This window comes from Aedes albopictus, chromosome 2, assembly GCF_035046485.1.
Source record: "Aedes albopictus strain Foshan chromosome 2, AalbF5, whole genome shotgun sequence".
Taxonomy (NCBI): domain Eukaryota; kingdom Metazoa; phylum Arthropoda; class Insecta; order Diptera; family Culicidae; genus Aedes; species Aedes albopictus.
This window is the reverse complement of record NC_085137.1, coordinates 264,077,659-264,097,907: the sequence shown is the minus strand read 5'-3', so window position 1 is coordinate 264,097,907 and position 20,249 is coordinate 264,077,659. Positions and strand designations below refer to the sequence as shown.

At 37.6% G+C, this 20,249-nt stretch overlaps 1 protein-coding gene across 7 annotated transcripts in view; it reads right to left on the bottom strand.

Annotated features, from left to right (window-relative positions):
• The window catches only part of LOC109403694 (hepatocyte nuclear factor 4-gamma), a 135,198-nt gene that overhangs the window by 38,467 nt on the left and 76,482 nt on the right, over positions 1-20,249 (bottom strand). For 6 of the 7 annotated variants that reach the window (XM_029854083.2, XM_062851728.1, XM_062851729.1 and 3 more), the window contains 2 exons: positions 4,915-5,152; positions 4,765-4,859 (listed from right to left, as the gene is read on the bottom strand). The exons of the other annotated variant lie outside the window; for it this stretch is intronic. In XM_029854083.2, coding sequence (XP_029709943.2) covers positions 4,765-4,859; positions 4,915-5,152 — 333 coding nt within the window. The remainder of the gene's footprint in view (positions 1-4,764; positions 4,860-4,914; positions 5,153-20,249) is intronic. 7 annotated transcript variants of the gene reach the window in all.

Here is a 20,249-nt window from a genome sequence, read left to right as displayed (position 1 = left end):
TTGATTCGGCCGATCGTTTCGAAACTAATATTTGAAGAAATGAATAGTGATTCAGTGAGTTTATCTATTTTAACACGTACATGTTTGAGCCGGGGTTTCTACGCAGCAAGGAAAATTTGGTTTCGCACATTTAGAAAAATGTCCAAATAAATAACTCATGAAGTGCCAAAATTATCGTCATCCGTCGCGGATTCCGGTGGGAAGATGTGCATATTTTCTAACCCGACAAGATACGATATTTGACGGTAATAAGTGACCACAAGGTTTTTTTCTTCCCTTTCCGGGCTGAGATCCCTCGCATTGAAAGAGCTGTGCCTCACGATTCCTTTTGTCGTGTATATTGCGAAAAAGGCAAAGGAGTTTTGGTTTGATTGCTGTTTTTGAAAACGGTGGTGTCGTCAGTTGATGGTTTATTAAATATAAATTTATAAATATAAATTAAATATACGAGGCATTAGCAAGAAAGTGTGCGAAAGGGGGGTATCTTCACCCTCGTGGAAACAATAAGGCAAAACAGAAAAAAAATCTTCGAAGCCCACATGTGAATAACACTGATCATACAGAATAGGAGGATCCACATTAGATCTATAAAAACAACCCAACAATTGGGGAGATCTTTCCAATACTAGACATTTATTCATAGCTCTATTATACACATTTTCATATATTTCAACAATTCATGAATTTGTAATCTGGATAGTTTGGTACAAAATGTCCACACATCCTTCCTCCCCTGAGAATTCAAGAAATACCTTGCCGAAAGAAAATATTCTGTACTCCAAGTATTTCGAAGAATCATCTTTGCGCGTAAATACAACGCAGTAGACCTGGCCACTTTGATGCATGTATCATAACTCTGATATGCTGCAAGCATCAGTATTGACAAGAAAAGTAACACGATCGCTTTCCAGGGAGTTTCCTCGTACTGTCTGCGTCTGTATGAGATTATGACTATGTACTATGTAGGGGAGACTGGGGAGACTTGATCCCTTTTTCTTAATTTGCCTGTAACATTAAGAAAAAACACAAAACTAGATCCATTTTTCGTACAGAATGGCAGGTAAACATCTATTGCAAGTTTATACACAACAGTAGGACTTTAAATTATTGTTAAAGTTTTCAAAACTGTGTTTTTATGGAAGCATGTCTTATGATGTATTTTTCAAAAATGTGTCACAATTGATCCCCTTTTGAGCACATGTTTAATTTAAAAGGAAAATAACTCCAGAAGCTTCCTGTTCATTTTCTTTTCAAGTTTTCTTACATTTTTGATGAATATGGTGTATTTGAAATTATAAGATTTCCTTAAATTGTTAAGGATATGCCGTATTTTGGAAATGGGGAGACTTGATCCCCCTTTTAATGGTGTGTAATAAAATAATAATTATCTGACACGTTTTATCATTGAATATACTAGAATTCCGAGTAAATAGAGGCTTCCAAATAGAATTTTATTTTTCACATGTATAATGTGTGTGTAATCCCCGAGGGATCAAGTCTCCCCATGTCACTGTTTTATACACTAAGCTACATTAATTGAAATATTTATATAACAACCTTATTTGGATAAATACGTTTGATAGTATTTTATTTATAGTATGTGCTGTAAAATTTTGACACGATTTGGTTTAATTTTCACAAAGTTATTGAGATTTTTCGGAATCGCCTAAAAGATTTCTAAAGGACTGAAAACAAACCATCAGCCATTAAAAAATAATGCAATACACAATTAAAATCAATTGTAGCCAAAACATTGTCGTCTGTCCAGATATTGTTTTGGAAAAATATGCTAGAAGAAAACTGTTTTTGATTTCGAGAAAATATGGGGGGAACAAGTCTCCCCAGGGATCAAGTCTCCTCAGTCTCCCCTACTATGTACTATGACCAGGATTCAAGAATGTTGACCTACGCGAAGTTGTAAAGAAGACAACTGCGTTATAAATGAGTTTTATACACATGTCTAGAATATTATAAGGAAATGCAAGGGATGTAATTATTCAATAAACCTAATTATAAAAAAAGATGCTCAAAATCTCAAATTCAGATAAGTTTTGTGCGAAACGCAACATAGATATCGAAGAGATGGACATTATTTTAGATAAAAATCCAACATACAAGCCGTACAGTAAGCAACAAACATATAATTTTAAAAAAGATTGCTTGAGTTCCGGGATCAAATACAATCACACATTCTACAGAAAATGATATTTTTAAACGCACCAAAACTGGTACAAATCTCCAAAGGAATTATTTATTAGAGTTCAATTTTACTAACAGTTTTCAGTCTTATCCAAAACCCCTTCATTCAAAATATGAGCACAGATTACTATACTGAATAAGAATTGCAATAACACCACAGAAATACACAAAATATTGCGATGATTTACAAAAATGCAAAAAAAAACGATGGTACGGATAGAATAGAGACCACCGGTGCGCAAAGACGATCATTATTTTACTCACATGGAAACAAACGACCGGTGCGAAAATGGGTGGATAACGAAATTAAAAATCGCTAACGACGTGCTGTTGCGTGTGTAGTATGAAGCCCACGCGTGGGCTTAGTCTAACGGAGTGGAGACGCGCGATAGGATTTTCTTTTTAGCTTGTTTTCGCGTGGAAAAGTGCTCAACCCGTCAAACACTGTTAATATTCCCTGAAAATAACGCGAATATGGGGACGTTTCCAATGAGAATTTTTCGCGTGTGCATCGTTCATCGCAAAAAAAAAATAAGAATCGGTCCGTTGATTGTAGCAATTTGTTTACCGAGACAAAATCCCTAATACATCTCCCCTTCCCATATCCAAACTCCTAGTGATTTCTCGTAGTAACGCAGAGAATTCCTCGGTTATTGGCCTAAGCGAGATTCATCCTCAATTGACCTGCATTCGAACGTGACCGGCGCTGGTATTGATCATTAAAAAGTATTGGGATTCCAGCATTTACATAATGAGGAGAAAGCTACCCAAGTAACCACGAAGCCGTATATAAGTGCATCAATTTTGCCTTATATTGATAATTAAAATTATGAATATAATGCTGCATTACTTTAAACACCTCATTGAAGCAATATTAAAGCCGAAAAGGGCCCCACTAAAATCAAATTAGTGCCACATATTGCAGCACGCTGACAGCCTTTGCTAAAGTAACATAAATGCATGTGCTGTACATTTGCATTTGCACATGCTTGATACGTGCAACACGAAAAACCAAAACAAAAATCTATTTTTAGCACCGTTTCGTTATCGACGGTACTGATGCCCCCACACATGAATGTTTTAACCATTATTTTTTGTCACCGGGTCGGGAGTCGAACCAGAAGTGTTGAAGACCGCTAGATGAGTTCCATACGCGCTGACTTCTTGAACCGTTTCTGCTGCAGTGATAACAACTGATATTTTATTAACTAAAAGGAAACTGTTCTCTTTTGTCTCAATCATTGCAGTAGAGGGCAAAATAACTATGTCATATGTAATAGAATATAGTAATTTATCACATTCTGATAAATAACTGATAAATACATAATGCATTTTAGAAGATTTTTAATCAATATAAGAAAATTAAAACCTCGATTAAAATACGCTTCGCATACTGCTCATATGCTAATTGTGATTTCCATCATTATTGGCATGTGATATAGCAGCCTAGAAAAGAGAAAAGGTCATCCCTAAAAAGGTTTTGCTGCCGTCGATCGGTGGCTCAAACGGGGATTAAGTTGGTTGGGAGTCGAACCAGAAATGTTGAAGACCGCTAGAGTTGACCACGAAGTTGTTCAATCTTCTTGATTTCATTTGTTTACCATTAGAGTCAAGCTTTTATAATTGTATTGTTCGAGCAAACTTTGCTAGTTTGTAAATTGCATTTATTCAGTTTTTGCAGTGTCGAATTATTGAATTATCTTATATCACCTTTTAATGAACCCTAATATAAAGGAAAATGCAATGCATCATTACATTGATAATGCCAATCTAAAGGATTATTGCATGACAAGTGTGGAATTACTGCATTTCGAAATGCAAAAGTTGATATTCAGTCTAATTCTTGCAATGATATAATGCTTGTGGTTACTTGGGTAGTCCCAAGCCTCACCTGTTGATTCTTTGTGTAAATGCAGTTATCCTTGCAATAACAGAGGAGCAACCGCGGGCGGTGAATCATGCTTATGCTCATGCTCTGCTCAAAAAGCCATGAGCATTTTCTTAAACATTTTTCCTACAATACACTTAACCATACTATGTTTTGATGAGTCACTAAGTGGCAAAAGTGTACCAATGTAAAAACTGACATGAGAAGTGACAAATAAATAAATTAATAAATAAATAAATTAAATAAATAAATTTATTAGTAAATTAATAAAACAAAATAAATAATGAAGAGATGATAGATAGGGGCCCATATAGCCGAGGCGGTAAACGCACGGGTATTCAGCATGACCATGCTGAGGGTGACGGGTTCGATTCCCGGTCGGTCCAGGATCTTTTCGTAAAGGAAATTTTCCTTGGGCATAGAGTATCTTCGTGCCTGCCACACGATATACACATGCAAAATGGTCATTGGCAGAGGAAGCTCTCAGTTAAAAACTGTGGAAGTGCTCATAGAACACTAAGCTGAGAAGCAGGCCTTGTCCCAGTGAGGATGTTACGCCAAGAAGAGGAAGAGGAGGAGATGATAGATGTGACATCTGTTTATTTAGTAGCGCGATGCATACCATTTGAAGCGTTGCGCCCATTTTTGCTGTAACTCTAAGGAAACATTTCACATACCTTCTTTTTTCATACCAGCCTTGAAGCACTTCCTTAGCCTACAATATCTACATTGATTGCGTTTGTCTTTATCCACCACACAATTGCGGGAAAATCTGAAAGCAAGAAACAATGCAAAACCAAATCGATACCTTCTAGACTCATAAATACCTGCATGTATATGAATGGTTTTTCCGTACGCTGCGCCGAAAAAAACCTTTACAGCCATCACAAGATGCTGCCCCATAATGTTTGCCTGTGGCTCTATCACTACATATGGTACATAGGTTGTTGGCACTACTTTGGCAACTATCTAAGGTGTAGTTTTTATTGCTGTCCACAGACTGTTCCGGTGTGAATCTAGATTCACTTGTGTGGGTGGGGGATAAGGAATCATTTGCGTCATGATCTGGAAAGATGAGAATTAACATAGGAGGTTACCCTCTGTGAGTTTGATTTAAAACATGCACATGTACATAGTATTAGTGAGTTTAGTCCCAACAAGAAAAAAATCAATACATCCACGGCATACAATTTTACAAGACAGGCTAGTTACCTAAGTAAACATCAATTTTAAACATGTGACGTGGTTTGCTCTCACGTTGATCAAATTGGTGTGGGGCTGGGGGCTGCGAATAGGAACGGTTTTATTTTTCAAGCTAACTAACGCACACCAACACACTTTTGACGCTCGGTTTGAAAACACGTACGAGTGTTTAATTTTCATGCCACCGCCACCGTCGGTGCAATAGTCTATTTAACGAGCCGATTTTATGAATGAATTTTGACAGGAGGTAGTGTCCAATAACCCGTGAAAACCAATATCATCATCAACATTGTTGTCACTTCGTAAAATGGCTCATTGTCAAACACGCCGTCGCGACGCTATTTGAAAATAGTAAACATGATTAATCTCCCCATGACTCCAAAATATTTTTTCTCTTGTTCAAAGTTTATCCATTTCTAATTTGCGGTGGACATTTAAATGTTTCGTCGTTTCAAAATAAACTACAATGCAATACAATAACAGTTTTTATTATTTGCCTTGCTTTCCACGTGACCCAGAGCACTTTGTCATGTCGTGTTTGACTTGTTCAGAAAAATATTGTTGCAATACGTTTCTGACGGGTGGAATCGCATTAGAACAGTAGCTGTTGGAGCTGTGACAGCTCGACGGAGATATTTTGACAGCGGTGCATGGAGATATTTTGACAACCGTTTTGATTCTATTCGCATCCCTCAGGTGTGGGGTACTAGATTATTTGATGTTGATCCTGCAATCCCGCTTCAAAAGTTCATTAGGAAGAACTTCAGGAACACAAATCTCAAGGAGCAAGCCTCAAACTACAATGCATTCTTTTATTTTGTTCTTGCTCAGTTGTAATTAGTTGAAAATTTGTCAAAATCGTGAGTAGTGTAGTGTCCACACTACAATTATTATGAATATTGTGTGGATGAATCTTAGAGTGCATGCTGTCACCTACTCGTAGTCGATTCATATGTATATAAAGAAGTCAGTTCTATTCAGATCAAATTCGCGTGTACACGTCTCTCTCTGTAAAGCATCCGAAAGCCACCCTCCGACTCTACATTTGGCTTCAAGGATAATTTTTTTGTTGTTTTGTGGGTAAACTTTCATCTCCTGATTATTTATTGATTTTGCGTGCATAAAAAAATTAAACGTTGCTGGTGAAATAGGGAATCGCGCCACTTAGGCGGTGGCTTCTTATATTCGTCTGTTTTCCGCTATAACTCAGTTAAATTTGAACCAATTGACACAACTTTTGGAATGTGGTGAGATAGGTATAGTATCTACCCGTGTACAACATTTCAAGTCAATTGGTTCAAAATTGACTGAGTTATAGTGGAAAACAGACGAATATAGAAGCCCAAGTGGCGCGATACCCTAATTTAAATGGAATTGCGGGGAAGAAAAGGTTTGTGAAAATTTCCGGCAAATTGTTGTGGGAGAGATATGGGAGACGAATTGCGAGTGTTTGTGTTTTGCTCAAGTGCGTGGATTAGGAGTGGCAGAAGCGATGAAACATGCTCTGTGATGTGCAGATGTTTACGTCCCAGTGCAGATAGTCAGTGATTTTGGTCTTTCTTTATCGAACTCACTTTTGTGCGCGTTAACAGTGATTCCCACTACGATGCATTGCGGCTCATCCTGTTTACAGTGGATTACACTAGTTTACAGCATTTTTGAACTCAGAACGCTGACTTCAGAAGCACGTTATCCATGCCCTGAGTTCGAAAACGTGAAGGAAAAAAATAACAGTAGAGCGGATTTTTTTTCAACTTTCCATAGGCTGTCGATTAAGGTGGCCCACACTTATATGAAAAACAAAAATTTCGAAAAATACCAAGTCTTCCTCCTAAATTAGTTGTTTTGGACTCCCAGAAGCTACGTTCAAATTTTGAGCAAAATCGGTTGAGCCTAAGGGGGCGCTCAAAACGCTTAAAGTTTGTATGGGAAAACTTGGCCAAATGTTTGCAGAAATTTTAAGTTTTCGAATTTTGCCGCTAGGTGGCGCTGTAAGTGTTCTATAATGAAACCCTTTGGTAATATTGTAGGTGACTATATGCCAAACAACTTTGTCGAAGACCGCAAAGTGATCCAACGTCTGTGAAAAAAGTTATACCCTAGGTAACGTGAGGTGAAACATTATAAATATTTTTCCAGTACATGTAAAGGAATAATATCAATAATGAAATCTTAACTCTTTGCCTCACTATGCCTAGGGTATAACTTTTTTCACAGACGTTGGATCACTTTGCGGTCTTCGACAAAGTTGTTTGGTATATAGTCACCTACAAAAATGCCAAAGGAATTATTTATTGAACGCTTACAGCGCCACCTAGCGGCAAAATTCGAAAACTTAAAATGTCTGCATATATTTGGCCAACTTTTCCCATACAAATTTTAAGCGTTTTGAGCGCCCCTTTAGGCTCAACCGATTTTGCTTAAATTTTGAACGTAGCTTCTGGGAGTTCACAACAACTGATTTAGGAGCAGGGAGTGAAATTATCAGCAAATTGAGACGAAAAACGGCGTTTTTCGAGCAACCGATTTTTTCTGTTTTTACTTTTCCTGTGAGAAATGTTTATCGGTCGTTACTGTTTGTCCCCGATCAAAGATAGCCGAAAACTGGAAATCGCTCTTTTCATTTTCGCTATCCAACTTTATCGCCTGCAAAGTTATCGCGATAATTATCAGAAGGCAAATAACAAAAATTTGCCGCTAACGGGATTCGAACCTAGACCCTCCACAAAAATGTATATGAGCGCGCACCATAACCACTCAACCACACAAGCTGCTCGAGAGAGAATAGAAATTTTATACATAAAAGCTACAGCCGGTGACGACGAGACTACGGGAAGGCGAACAAAGAGCAGAAAGCAAACCAGTCAACTTTTCGTTGCAGATGATAATCGATTCTCGGCGCTGCGGAACGAGCGAAAACACATTCTCGGGAGAAACCCGGGTCTGAATTTATCGCACGTCTTTTTTCGCCGATAATGCGTGTGGGAGAGTTTTCTACTATCGCGATCGTGATCGATAATTTCATTCCCTGCTTGAAACTGGAAACTCCTTATTTCCCCCTATGGGTTATAGGGAGGGGCGGGACATTCGAGCCTACTCATCAGTGAAAAGGACTTGATATGCTAATCGGTTTAGCATAGGGCAGATACAAGTCTACTGGTAGACGTATCGCCCAGCGAAACAACGCAGATTGGCCACGGCCCGGGGGTGCGTTGATTATAACAGAATAACAGAACAAAAATTTTCGAGATCATGTCATTATCTGTTACCAGTTGGGATAACGAGTAATCGCCGCGTCTTCTTTGTTGTTTGTTTTGTGCCTCTTTTGTCTGACAATTCTCTTCACTGAAAAAAAGCAAACTGGCAACACTGACACATTTTTTAATCTTTTTATACTTGATATTGTTCAAATCATCACATTTTTTTTTACATGGCATCGATCAATGTTTTCTTACGAAATTTATAAACTGCACCTGATTTTTTATGATATTTTATATGAAAAAAAGAGTTTTTTTTTTAATGGAACGGCGCAAATTACTTTGGGGAGTTTTTTCGACTACTTATTACAAATTACTTTGGGGAGCTTTTTCGATCGAAAAACGTCTGATAAACACGATGGAATCAACATTTTTAAAATCAAAATATACGTATTTTGAGAAAAATCGATTTTGAGTTTTAAAATTAAAAAAAAATATCTGGCAACACTGTATAAAAAATAATAATATTTTTTTTCTGGATTTCCTGAACGATTTCCTTCAAAAAAGCCGAAGGTCGGAAATGTGTATGTGCAATCGTTTCAATGATAAAAATTAAAGAAAGAGAGGATAATTTTCAAATCGGCCAAAACGAGGGGTGCTGCCACGGGCCGAGGGGTGATCCGATTGGCACTAAAATTTGGATTTTTTCTTTTCCATCTTAAGAAATGTTTCAGCAAATTTGGTTCAAATCCGTGATGGTCGATTGCAAGCGGTCGGTCACTTGGCGCGGAATGACCCAACTATTTTCATCATCGTTGAACATGAATCTTTTAAATCTTATTATTATATGCAGGGTTGTAACCTTGGTGCAGTACGCAACATGCTGCGTGATGAAGTCCGAACTTCACGCAGGAACAATCTCAACTATATGAACTTAACGGAGCGCATGCTAAAGTATTCACATAGAATTATGTATTATATCATTTGTGAATGCATAATAAACAATTTAGATTTATGTAGATGATAATAGAAGTTATTAAAAGTGTCTGACCACAGACAAACAGACGTAACTCTTGAAGGAAATTCCTCAGAAACTTTTGCCCGGTGTCTTTTTCATGAGCACACTGCCACTTGTTGGTAGAACCGCGCCCGACACTGTGGCCACGATGAACTTCGATTTCACGTGTATCTAACACGCACACCACACGCAAAACAAGAAAGGCTACCAAAAATTGAGATTTGCATTTTCTATCAAATAATGTATGTATGAAAATGTGTTAAATCATAATCTATTCATTGTATTAAGATGCGCTACACGGTTCCACAGGTTCCATACCACTACACACAAACACCGCTATTCAAACCCGAGATGTTGAACCGGGTTGTTTCTAAAAATAACTTTCGCTTCGCTGCTGAGCTTCGTGTCCTATTGTCTACTAGGAATTTTCCACTAGTAAACAGCACACTGCCGGATGCGGGCTTTTCAGTGCACAATGGGTTTAGAGTCGTATTTACAAAGACAAAAATGTTTCTGCCAAGTTCTGTCATTTTTTTTGTATTATTGTGAAATGAGTACGGTCACTCGAGTGTGGCTTATGGAAAAATCTGCTGATTAATTATTCTCTATACAATTTCAAAATGTTCTACAAAGTTGTAGCAAAATTTGCAAAAAAAAACATTCAAATGATTACAACTGTTTGAAAAGTATTCAATAAGTTGCAACTTCTTTTCCCTTTGGACATACTTTAGTCGAGTCCAACTGTAAATGAAGACCAATAAATTAATCATAAATTTTCAAAATTAAATTTAATTCGGTTCGCTTAATGCTAAGGTACAGTAATTTGATGAACGGAAGTCAAATAATAGGTATTCTACTAGAAGGGCTCAAATTTCGTGTAGAGTTAATCAATCAAGACCAAATTTGCACCAATTATATCTAACACGTTGAGGAACAAGTAATTAAAATTTGGATAGTTTTGGTGTACTTTATAAAAGGTAACAACTTGCTAAAAATGTTTTAGGCAATTTATAAAACTTGGAATGCTTTTGTATATACCACTAGGCGGCGCTAGAGATCAAGCAAATTTTAAATTTCATTTATTTCAGAACTCTGGTCACTTACAAAGTTGGTGTCTTCGACAATGTTGTTTGGTAGGTCAAAGGCGTACAGTTAATGGTCCACTTGTTTCGAAATTTCGCCACTAGGAAGCGCTAGTTACACATTTCCAAAATTATGCAAATGAACGATTGTTTTCGTAAAGTAATCAAAAAGCTGTAATTGTGTTTTCTTTGAACGTTTTTAAGTCAAGTCAATGGTTTTTCAATGAGCTATATATTAGTCATAAATGTGCAAAATTTCATTTCATTCGGTTCACTTAATCATGAGATATATCAGTTTAACGAAGAACACTCAAATATGAAACATTTTACTAGAGATGCTCTAACTTCATGTAAAACTATCCAATCAGGCTCCAATTTGTATCATTCATAGCTAATTAGCTGTGCAATTAGCAGATAAAATTTGAGAATTTTCCCTACACTTTATAAAAACTTACAGCTTGCTGAATATTTTCGAGATAATAAGTAAAAGTTGCATGCTTCTACTAATTTGCAACTAGTGCCGTCTACTGGCAGAATCTTGAACCAATCAACTAATCAACTGAAAGGCCTTAATAAACCAAACAACATTGCCGAAGAAACCAACTTTCTAAGTGATCAGAGTCCTGAAATATATGGAATATGTATAAAAATTGATTTATCGTCAGCGCTACCTTGTGGTGGAATTTTGAATCAAACGGCCCATCAAAAGTAAGACCTTGGCTGACCTAACAACTTTGCCAAATACACCGAATATTCATGGTGCTAAGATATACGGTATGGAAATTTTGCAAGTGCTACGTCTTGCTGTCTGTGATATCTGTCATGCCAGAGACAAACAGACGTAACACTGATGAAATGTTTATACCAAATAGCTCATGATACTAATTACTGGGAGAGTTGGTGACTTCGGCGATATTATTTGCCTGGTCAAGAACTAACAAATGATGGACCGTTCGTTTCAAAATTCCACCACAAGGCGGCGCTAGTGAGCATACAAATCTTATGTTCCATATATCTCAGGACTCTGATCACTTCGAAAGTTGATGTCTTCGGTGATGTTGTTAGCTTGGTTAAGGCCTCTCAGTTGATTAGCTGATTGGTTCAAGGTTCTGCCAGTAGGCGGCGCTAGTTGCAAATTAATTGAAGCATACAACTTTTATTTAATATATTGAATATATTCAGCAAGCTGTAATATTTTCTAAGGTAAACTTAATATTCTCAAATTTTACCTGCCAGTTGCACAACTAGTTAGCTATAAACGGTACAAATTTGGACTCAATTGGATAACTTTACATAAAGTTGGAGCAACTCTAGTAAAATGTTTCATGTTTGAGTGTTCTTCGTAAAATTGCTATATCTCTGGATTAAGTGAACCGAATGAAATGAAATGTCGCACAATTATGACTAATACATAGCTCTTTGAAAAACCTTTGACATGACTTAGACACGTTCAAAGAAAACAAAATTTACAGCTTGTTGATTACTTCACGAAAAAAATCAATCATTTGAATGATTTTGCAAATGTGTAACTAGTGCCACTTAGTGACGAAATTTCGAATCAAGTGGTCCATTAACTGTAAGCTCTTGACTAACTGAATAACATTGCCGAAGACACCATCTTTCTAAGTGGTGAGAGTCCTGAGATATATGAAATTTAAAATTTGCTTGATCTCTGGCGCAGCTTATTGGTGGAATTTCCAATTAAACGATCCATCACCATCCATCATGGAATCGTAAATAAAATTATTAGAAAGCAGATTTTTGAATCAGTTTACCCAGATTTTTGACGGGGAAAAGGATCAACAATTAAAAAGAAACTTTCCAAAACACAATATGTGTCTAAAAACTTAAACAGTTTTGTCTTCGTAAATACGGCTCTGGGCCCATTGTGCAGTGTGGTGGCTGTATCACTTCCATCACCAAGCCACGTTTGTGTTGTTAATGATGGCCTTCAGCCTCTCGTCTATCCATGTGCAGTTGTAGCCGTGCTGGTTAGAGCGCAGGGTATTATGTTTCCAGTTCAAAACCGAATTAGCGACATTTTTTCTTTGACTTCCGCTGCTTTTGCCTTGCGTTAAACACAATGTCGGAAGTGGGGCGCTGTATAGAGCACCAGGTGTACAATACAGCGCCCCACTTCCGACATTGTGTTTAACGCAAGGCAAAAGCAGCGGAAGTCAAAGAAAAAATGTCGCTAATTCGGTTTTGAACTGGAAACATAATACTGTGAATCACCATTATAGTGAATCAGTTCGATTCCCGCCGCCGGCCGTATTTCTTTTTAAACATGTTTTGGTAATTGATGCCGCCGCTGCTGCCATGACCAGTCTAAAAATAGAACAAATAAAGAGAAACCAATGCGACAGAGAACACGCACACATGCGAAATTTTCCTTTTCCAGATTCTAGGAAGCCAATACAATTTTTGGTATACTGCCACCTACCAATTTTTGTATTTGCAAAGCCTTAATACAATATTTGTATATGTTTCAAACCGCATTGTATTAGAATCTGCCAATCTTCGGTTGCGTGTACTAAACAAAGCGCCTGTAATTTTCGTTTGCATCATTCAGCAACGTGTACACTGGCAAACGTCATAGCGATCGAACACTAGCTCATCTGGTGGAAAGATCGCGTAAATCAAATGAAATTTGAATTGATCGTTATATGCATGTGCCAAGTCGTTTTGAAGAGTGTTACGTTTGTTTGTCTGTGGTCTGACAGTTACTTAGAATTAGTCATTATTATGCATAAAACCCTAGTTAATCCACCTAGCGGTGCTGGCGCCTTTCTCATGCCTTCGAAAACCCATTTCAACAAAACTCAAGTGACATGTCGATGAATACAGTTTCTTACCGATTTTGGCAATACGAGGTAAATTGTATGTTGCCAAAATGGAGTGTTGCCAAAATCGGTAAAAAAAGTAAGTGATTTTACACCTTTTATGCGTTATTTTGACTTATATTATCAGTATGGACTGTTCACAAGTTACAAAACGCTCCCCTTAGGTGACGTTCATAAATTACATCATGAGTTAAAGAATTGTCGTAATTGAAAACTTTTGTTAAGGCTAGGATATCTTAAAGTGTTTATGGTCAACCATGGCCCCACGAGAAGCGTGTTCCGAAATCACAGTATCAAAGTCAACACGTTTTATGATTCCAGGCCAGTCAGATACAATATGCCAAAGCAATTTTACGATGCTTGGTACCGAAATTGCTACTAACCTACCGAAAATCCCGTATATTGTATTGTATAAATACATGGATCCGTAAATCCGGATTTTCCGGTACCCATGGTGATCGGACCGGTCCAACCAAATACGATCTCGATAGATAATGAGTTTCTGAGTTGAATGAGGCAAAAACTTTTAAAATCGGTGGAAAAATCGCTGAGATATGATCATTTCCATTTCGTGGGTACCCGGGTACCCTGCCGGCCTTCTACAGGTGTTTTTTTTTGCTGGCCACACTACGGTTAATAGAGGTAAAGCTAGAAATCCTCTACATAGAGATGAGCGGAAGTTACATACGTCGATTCGGCAACGCTGTTTGTTTTGTTTACAACAGCTGCCAACACTTGCTACAAAGCTAGATGTTCAAACTTTGTGCGTGACTTCGTTGTGGTTCAAGTTGTTTTGTTTACATTTTCTAATAATGGTAGAATTTTTTTTTTTCAAAATTTTGTTGAAATAGCGGAGCAATCGAAGAAATCTGAAATTCATTGCAAAAGTGTTACGCTAATCATATCGGCAGAAGTGAAGCAAGAAGCAGCAATGGAAGTTTTTTCGACAAGTTCAGCAACAAAAGTGTCGTCATAAGCATGAGCTTTTGAAAGCAGAATTCTTCTTCTTCTTCTTCTTGGCGTAACGTCCTCACTGGGACAAAGCCTGCTTCTCAGCTTAGTGTTCTATGAGCACTTCCACAGTTATTAACTGAGAGCTTCCTCTGCCAATGACCATTTTGCATGTGTATATCGTATGGCAGGCACGAAGATACTCTATGCCCAAGGAAGTCAAGGAAATTTCCTTTACGAAAAGATCCTGGACCGACCGGGAATCGAACCCGTCACCCTCAGCATGGTCATGCTGAATACCCGTGCGTTTACCGCCTCGGCTATATGGGCCCTTAGCAGAATTAATATTTTTTTTATCTTTTTACTAAACATACATATGCCGCCAATATCTTGATATTAAAAATAAATAATTTTGATTTATTTAGTTCCGATTGCAATACCGTTCAAACGACGCCTTCCTACGAACGATAAGCATGTTCATTTGGCTCACACTTTGACAGTTCTCTCTGCACGATTGGCTCACAATGGCCGCCTCCGCAGATCTCTATAATGTAGGATTACTAGGTAAAGCTAAACACATGTGTTTAAGATGATTTTGCGAAAAAAAAATGTTGTCAATAATGTGTTGCCAAAATCGGTAAAAAAAAACGTTGGCAAAAACGGAAGTTGCCAAAATCGGTAAGAAATTGTTGCCAAAATCGGTAAGAAACTGTATAGCACTTTCATATGTTTAACAAAAATCCATTTTATGGCACCAGAAATCATATCGTTTTTATGGCTTTTGATGTTTGAGCCTCAAAATCTTGAGAAAAAGCCGCTATCTTGAATTTTGAGCCGATATCTTGGATTTTAGACCGCCATCTTGAATATTCCGGTCGCCATTTTTGGACTCCGGACATCTTTCCCATACCAAATATATCCATTTTGCATGGTTTTAGGGCCTAAAACTCCATTGAACAGCCGTCATCTTGAATTTTGAGCTGCCATCTTGGATATACTGGTCGTTATTTTTGGGGTCCAGACATCTTCCCCATATCAACTATACCCATATTGCGGTTTTTGGTAATTCAAGGAATTATAGTATTTAGTCCTTACTACTAGTGTTTTGGTGACTTTCAGTTTTTGAATAAAACTGAGTTAATCAACTTTACTTTGCATATAGTTGAAAACCTCACCATCTGAGGCTAAACTCAATGCAAAGGAAATCAAATTGAAAGTGCTAGTACGCAAGGAACATACTAGAATCCTTATTACTATTATTATTATTGGAATTATTGCTGCTAATGTTAAAACTCGGGTCCTAAACTTCCTACTGGGGAGAATTTAGCAGTAAATTAAGGGTGATGCTAGGTTTCTGATGCATGGCCAATATGAGTACTCTTGTTTTGTTTTCTAAGAAAATAAAATAAAAACTGTATCAAAATCGATACTTTATTGCCCCTCAATGGCAATTGAGTAATGCGACATGCACTACACTAAGGATACGGGTAATGTCACAATAGATCTAAAAACTGGTCGTAGTGACAAACCCGAACAGGAATAAAAATACATGAAATAGCCGTAATCTTAAATTTGGAGCCGCCATTTTGGATTTTAGACCGCTATCTTGAATATTTTGGTCGTCATTTTTGGACTCCGTATATCTTCCCCATACCAAATATACCCATATTGCTTGATTTTAGGGCCTTAAACTCCATTAAACAATCGCAATCTTGATTTTTAGACCACCATCTTGGATATTTTGGTCGCCATGTTTGGACTCTAAACATCTTCCCCATTCCAAATACAGTCATGACTCGCTGGTTGGGGGCTTAATAGTTGGGTGACTTTTTAGTTGGGGCTCCGTTAGTTGAGCTGTCAGCCAACTAAAAAGCACCTGGATGTCATAATTCAATGTCAAACCGAAAATGACAACCACTCTGTAATTCCGAGGGGCGAGCTAATGAGTTTTGGTTTCTTAAACTTTACTGATAATCGAGAAGAATTTCTATTTTATATTTCTTAAAAAAAAAACAATATGTAAAATAACTTCGAAACAAATGCAAAACATCGGCAATCTTTATTTTGTCGATCAATGAAAGAGTTTTGTGCTTGCATTTTGGTCCGGGTGGTTTCATAAACATCTATATTTTCACTTCACCGGCTAAAAATGGGCGAAAATAATTATTTCTCGCATTGGCCATATATGTGTCTTGCAAAACGTATCAGTTTTGCTCTAAATGTAAAACAAATTGAAACATTTTACTTTACACTTCCAAACTAAACATGATTTAAAAAAAAAACAATGAGCACGCCCCTTGTGCTGATGTCACTTCACCCAACTAGCGAATCGAATTCGTTGGTTGGGTGGAGGTTGTGGCTCAACGAGCGAGTTCCGACTGTATACCCATGCTGCATGGGTTTAGGACCTTGTACTCCATTAAACAACCGCCATCTTGAATGTTGAGCCGCCATTTTGGATTTTAGACTGCCATTTTTGGTATTCTGACCGGTATTTATGAACACCGGTCATCTTCCTCATACCAAATATACCCATATTGCACGGTTTTAGGGCGTAAAACTCCATTAAATAGCCGCCATCTTGAATATTAGACCGCCATCTTGGATATTAGACCGCCATCTTGGATATTCTGACTGCCATTTTTGGACTCCGGACATCTTCCCCATACCAAATACATGCACTCATATTTAATTGATTTAGGACCTAAAACTCCATTGAATAGCAGCCATCCTGAATATTCAGCCGCGTACTTGGATTTTAGACCGCCATCTTGGATATTCTGGTCTCCATTTTTTTACTCCCGACATCTTTCTCATACCAAATATACCCATATCGCATGGTCTTAAGGCCTAAAACTACATTAAAAAGTCGTCATCTTGGATTCTAGACCGCCATCTTGGATATTCTGACCGCTATTTTTGTATTCCGGACACCTTCCCCACACCAAATATACCCATATTGCAAGGTTTTAGCACCGACGAACCGACATGCCAGCTAGTGCCAAGGTTCATGAAATTTTCGTCCAAAATTTTAAAATAAAAACCGTTGAAAAATAGCGCCATCTGTTGATTTTGGTTCGGAACTATTTTGGCCGAAATATTTCGAACACTCTTAAATAATGCCACCCATAGGTGTGCTGGAATGAACAAATTTTTCAAACATTCGATAATGCTGTTTATTTCATAACAATTACTAAAATTTCTCATGATAAACTAAGAAAAGATAGATTCACAAACTGTGTTCAAAACAAAACTTTTGAGGAGCGTAAAAGACTCAATAATCTTACAGAATTTCATACTTTGATTGAATTAAACGTAGAGTGTTTGTTTGTATTCCGCGGCGTCGCCGTCGTCGTCGGTCATGCCTTCATCATACTGCAGCCACATCAGAACACAATTTCATATCTTAATTTTCCGAAAGCACAATTTATTATTAGGCCTAATTCATATAAGTATTGACTTCTGGGAGATTTTATTTTTTCAAATAAAAGTTGAAATAGTAGTCAGCCCAGTCAGCGTCACTAAAACGGCAGCAGGAGCAGCATCATCGTCGCGACGCTTGCACAATTCGATGGGAATATAGTGTGCAGACGGTAACAGCCACCAATGTTTGAATTTATTTTCACGCTGGGACATTTAATATAACATCCTTAATTGCTTCCCAAAATTCTTAAGTATGCCGTAATTGCCGTAATGCTCCATTCTGAGGCAACGCGTAGCTACAGATTGACAATACTGGCCATCACGTGTTTTTGTTTACACAGCGTTTGATCAAGACGCCGCGACGCCGGCTGTATAAATGTCATGACGGGCTAAACGTCACTTTCAATTTGACACTAGCGATCACTGCAATTTGAATTTACCGTGTAATTATTTCGGTCAAGTCTCGGAATCGAGTGGCACGTCGGTTTAGTCGGTGGTTTTAGGGTCATAAACTCCATTAAACAACCACTTGAATTTGGAGCCGCCATCTTGGATTTTAGACCGGCGTCTTGGATATTCTGACCGCTATTTCTGGACTCCGGAAATATTATCCATGCCAAATATACCCATATTGCATGGTTTAGGGCCTAAAACTTCTTTAAACGCCGCCATCTTGAATTTTTAGCCACCATCTTAGATATTCTGGTCGCAACGTTTGGACCACGGACATCTTCTCCATACCAAATATACTAATATTGCACATCTTTCCATACAAAATATACCCATATTGCATGGTTTGGGGCCTAAAACTCCATCTTGAATTTGCCCAACTAACAATCGCCAGCCGCAAACAAGCATGCATGCTGAATTGTTGCTTTATAATAGTAATTATAGCTGAACTAAAATTACCCAAGCAGCACCTGCAACATCATGCAAAATGTGGCTTCCTATGCTTTGGTATAAAAGAGTTGCAATAAAAGCGCACGCAATTTTCATCTTGTCAGTTGAGTTGCATTTAAACTCCGAATATCGTTAAGTAGCAGCTTTGTTTCATGGGAATTACAAATAACATCGTATTCAACATCGATTTATGGAGGCGGAGCTTACATATTCCTCACAAGTGGCAATACAGTCAGCTTGCATTAAATGTGTTATGTAACACACATGAAACATCTTACTTCGGTTTGTTTGTTCAGATTAGGTTCCAAATGTGCTGCGGAAAACTTGCGCGTCTTTTCATTTTTACAGCTTTCTAACTTGTGGCAAAGACGGTACAATGAAGTAACGCGTAACTTCAGTAGCTTTTATGGTGCATTGAGCAGCAAATCTTTCACAGAGCTTCTGGTGTAGTATGTAAGGTGAGTGGTTAATACTCCTGGTGTCCATGGTTCGAGTCTGAATATATTTTTTTCATTTTTTTATCATTCCCCCTAGCTCATGTTGCATAACGATTTAAAATTTGCGCTTTTTGCGTTTCAAAGAAGAAGCAATTGTGTTGTGCTGTCCTTAATAAGAACAGTGAATAAATTGCACTGATGTTGCTAGTACTGGCTTTGAAACAAGTCGTGTTGCTTGGGTATGCTGTACACATTACTGTACAAATGCTATTTCAATTGAAAAAGTAGCCAATGTTCAATTTTTTTTATCTATATATATAAAAATGAGTTTGAAGTCCCTTTGAGGCAACAAAACTTACGAATGGCTGAACCGATCAAGATGATCCTTGCATGATTAGATTCGTATTCATGGTGACTGTGTTTATATGTAAAAAAAGTTACAAAAATGAACTAAAAAAGTAAGAAAATTTACAAAATCCTGACTTTTATGACCTGGGAAGAAAACCAACCCGATTGAAATGAAACCAATCTAAGAGTGCGGTGCTGTTCTGAGCCCTACAGTTGACAAACCAGCACAGCTTGGCAAGACAAAGTTTGCCGGGACAGCTAGTTGGTAATAACAATGATAATTTAAAACACTTTTCAAACTTTTCAAACGCTTGATAAGATTTTTATTCGACTCGCAGTAGGGTGGATGTACCAATTATGGCACTATCTAAGGAAAACCATTTGTACAAAAATAACGAGAAGATCTACGAATGTCATCAATATGTTAAAAGATAGCTAAGTTTCCACACTTTACAGGAAAAATGAAGAATCGGAGCCAAAACTACTTTTAGTATTTATTACAGCGTGTGCCAATGATAGGAACCCTGTACCAATTATGGTTACATTTTTTAACTTCGGTTCCTTTTCGCACTATTTGCATGCATTCCTTATGGGATTAGCCATAACTGGTACACTATGGCGAAAAAGGGTGCAAGGAAGCCGAAATTTTAAGGAAAATGATTTATTTCTACCATAATTCGAGAAAAATGTGGAATTTAAATGAGTGCAACCATCTTTTGTGAACGTGATCTGTTGTTCACAATTTTTTTCTTGCTGGTTT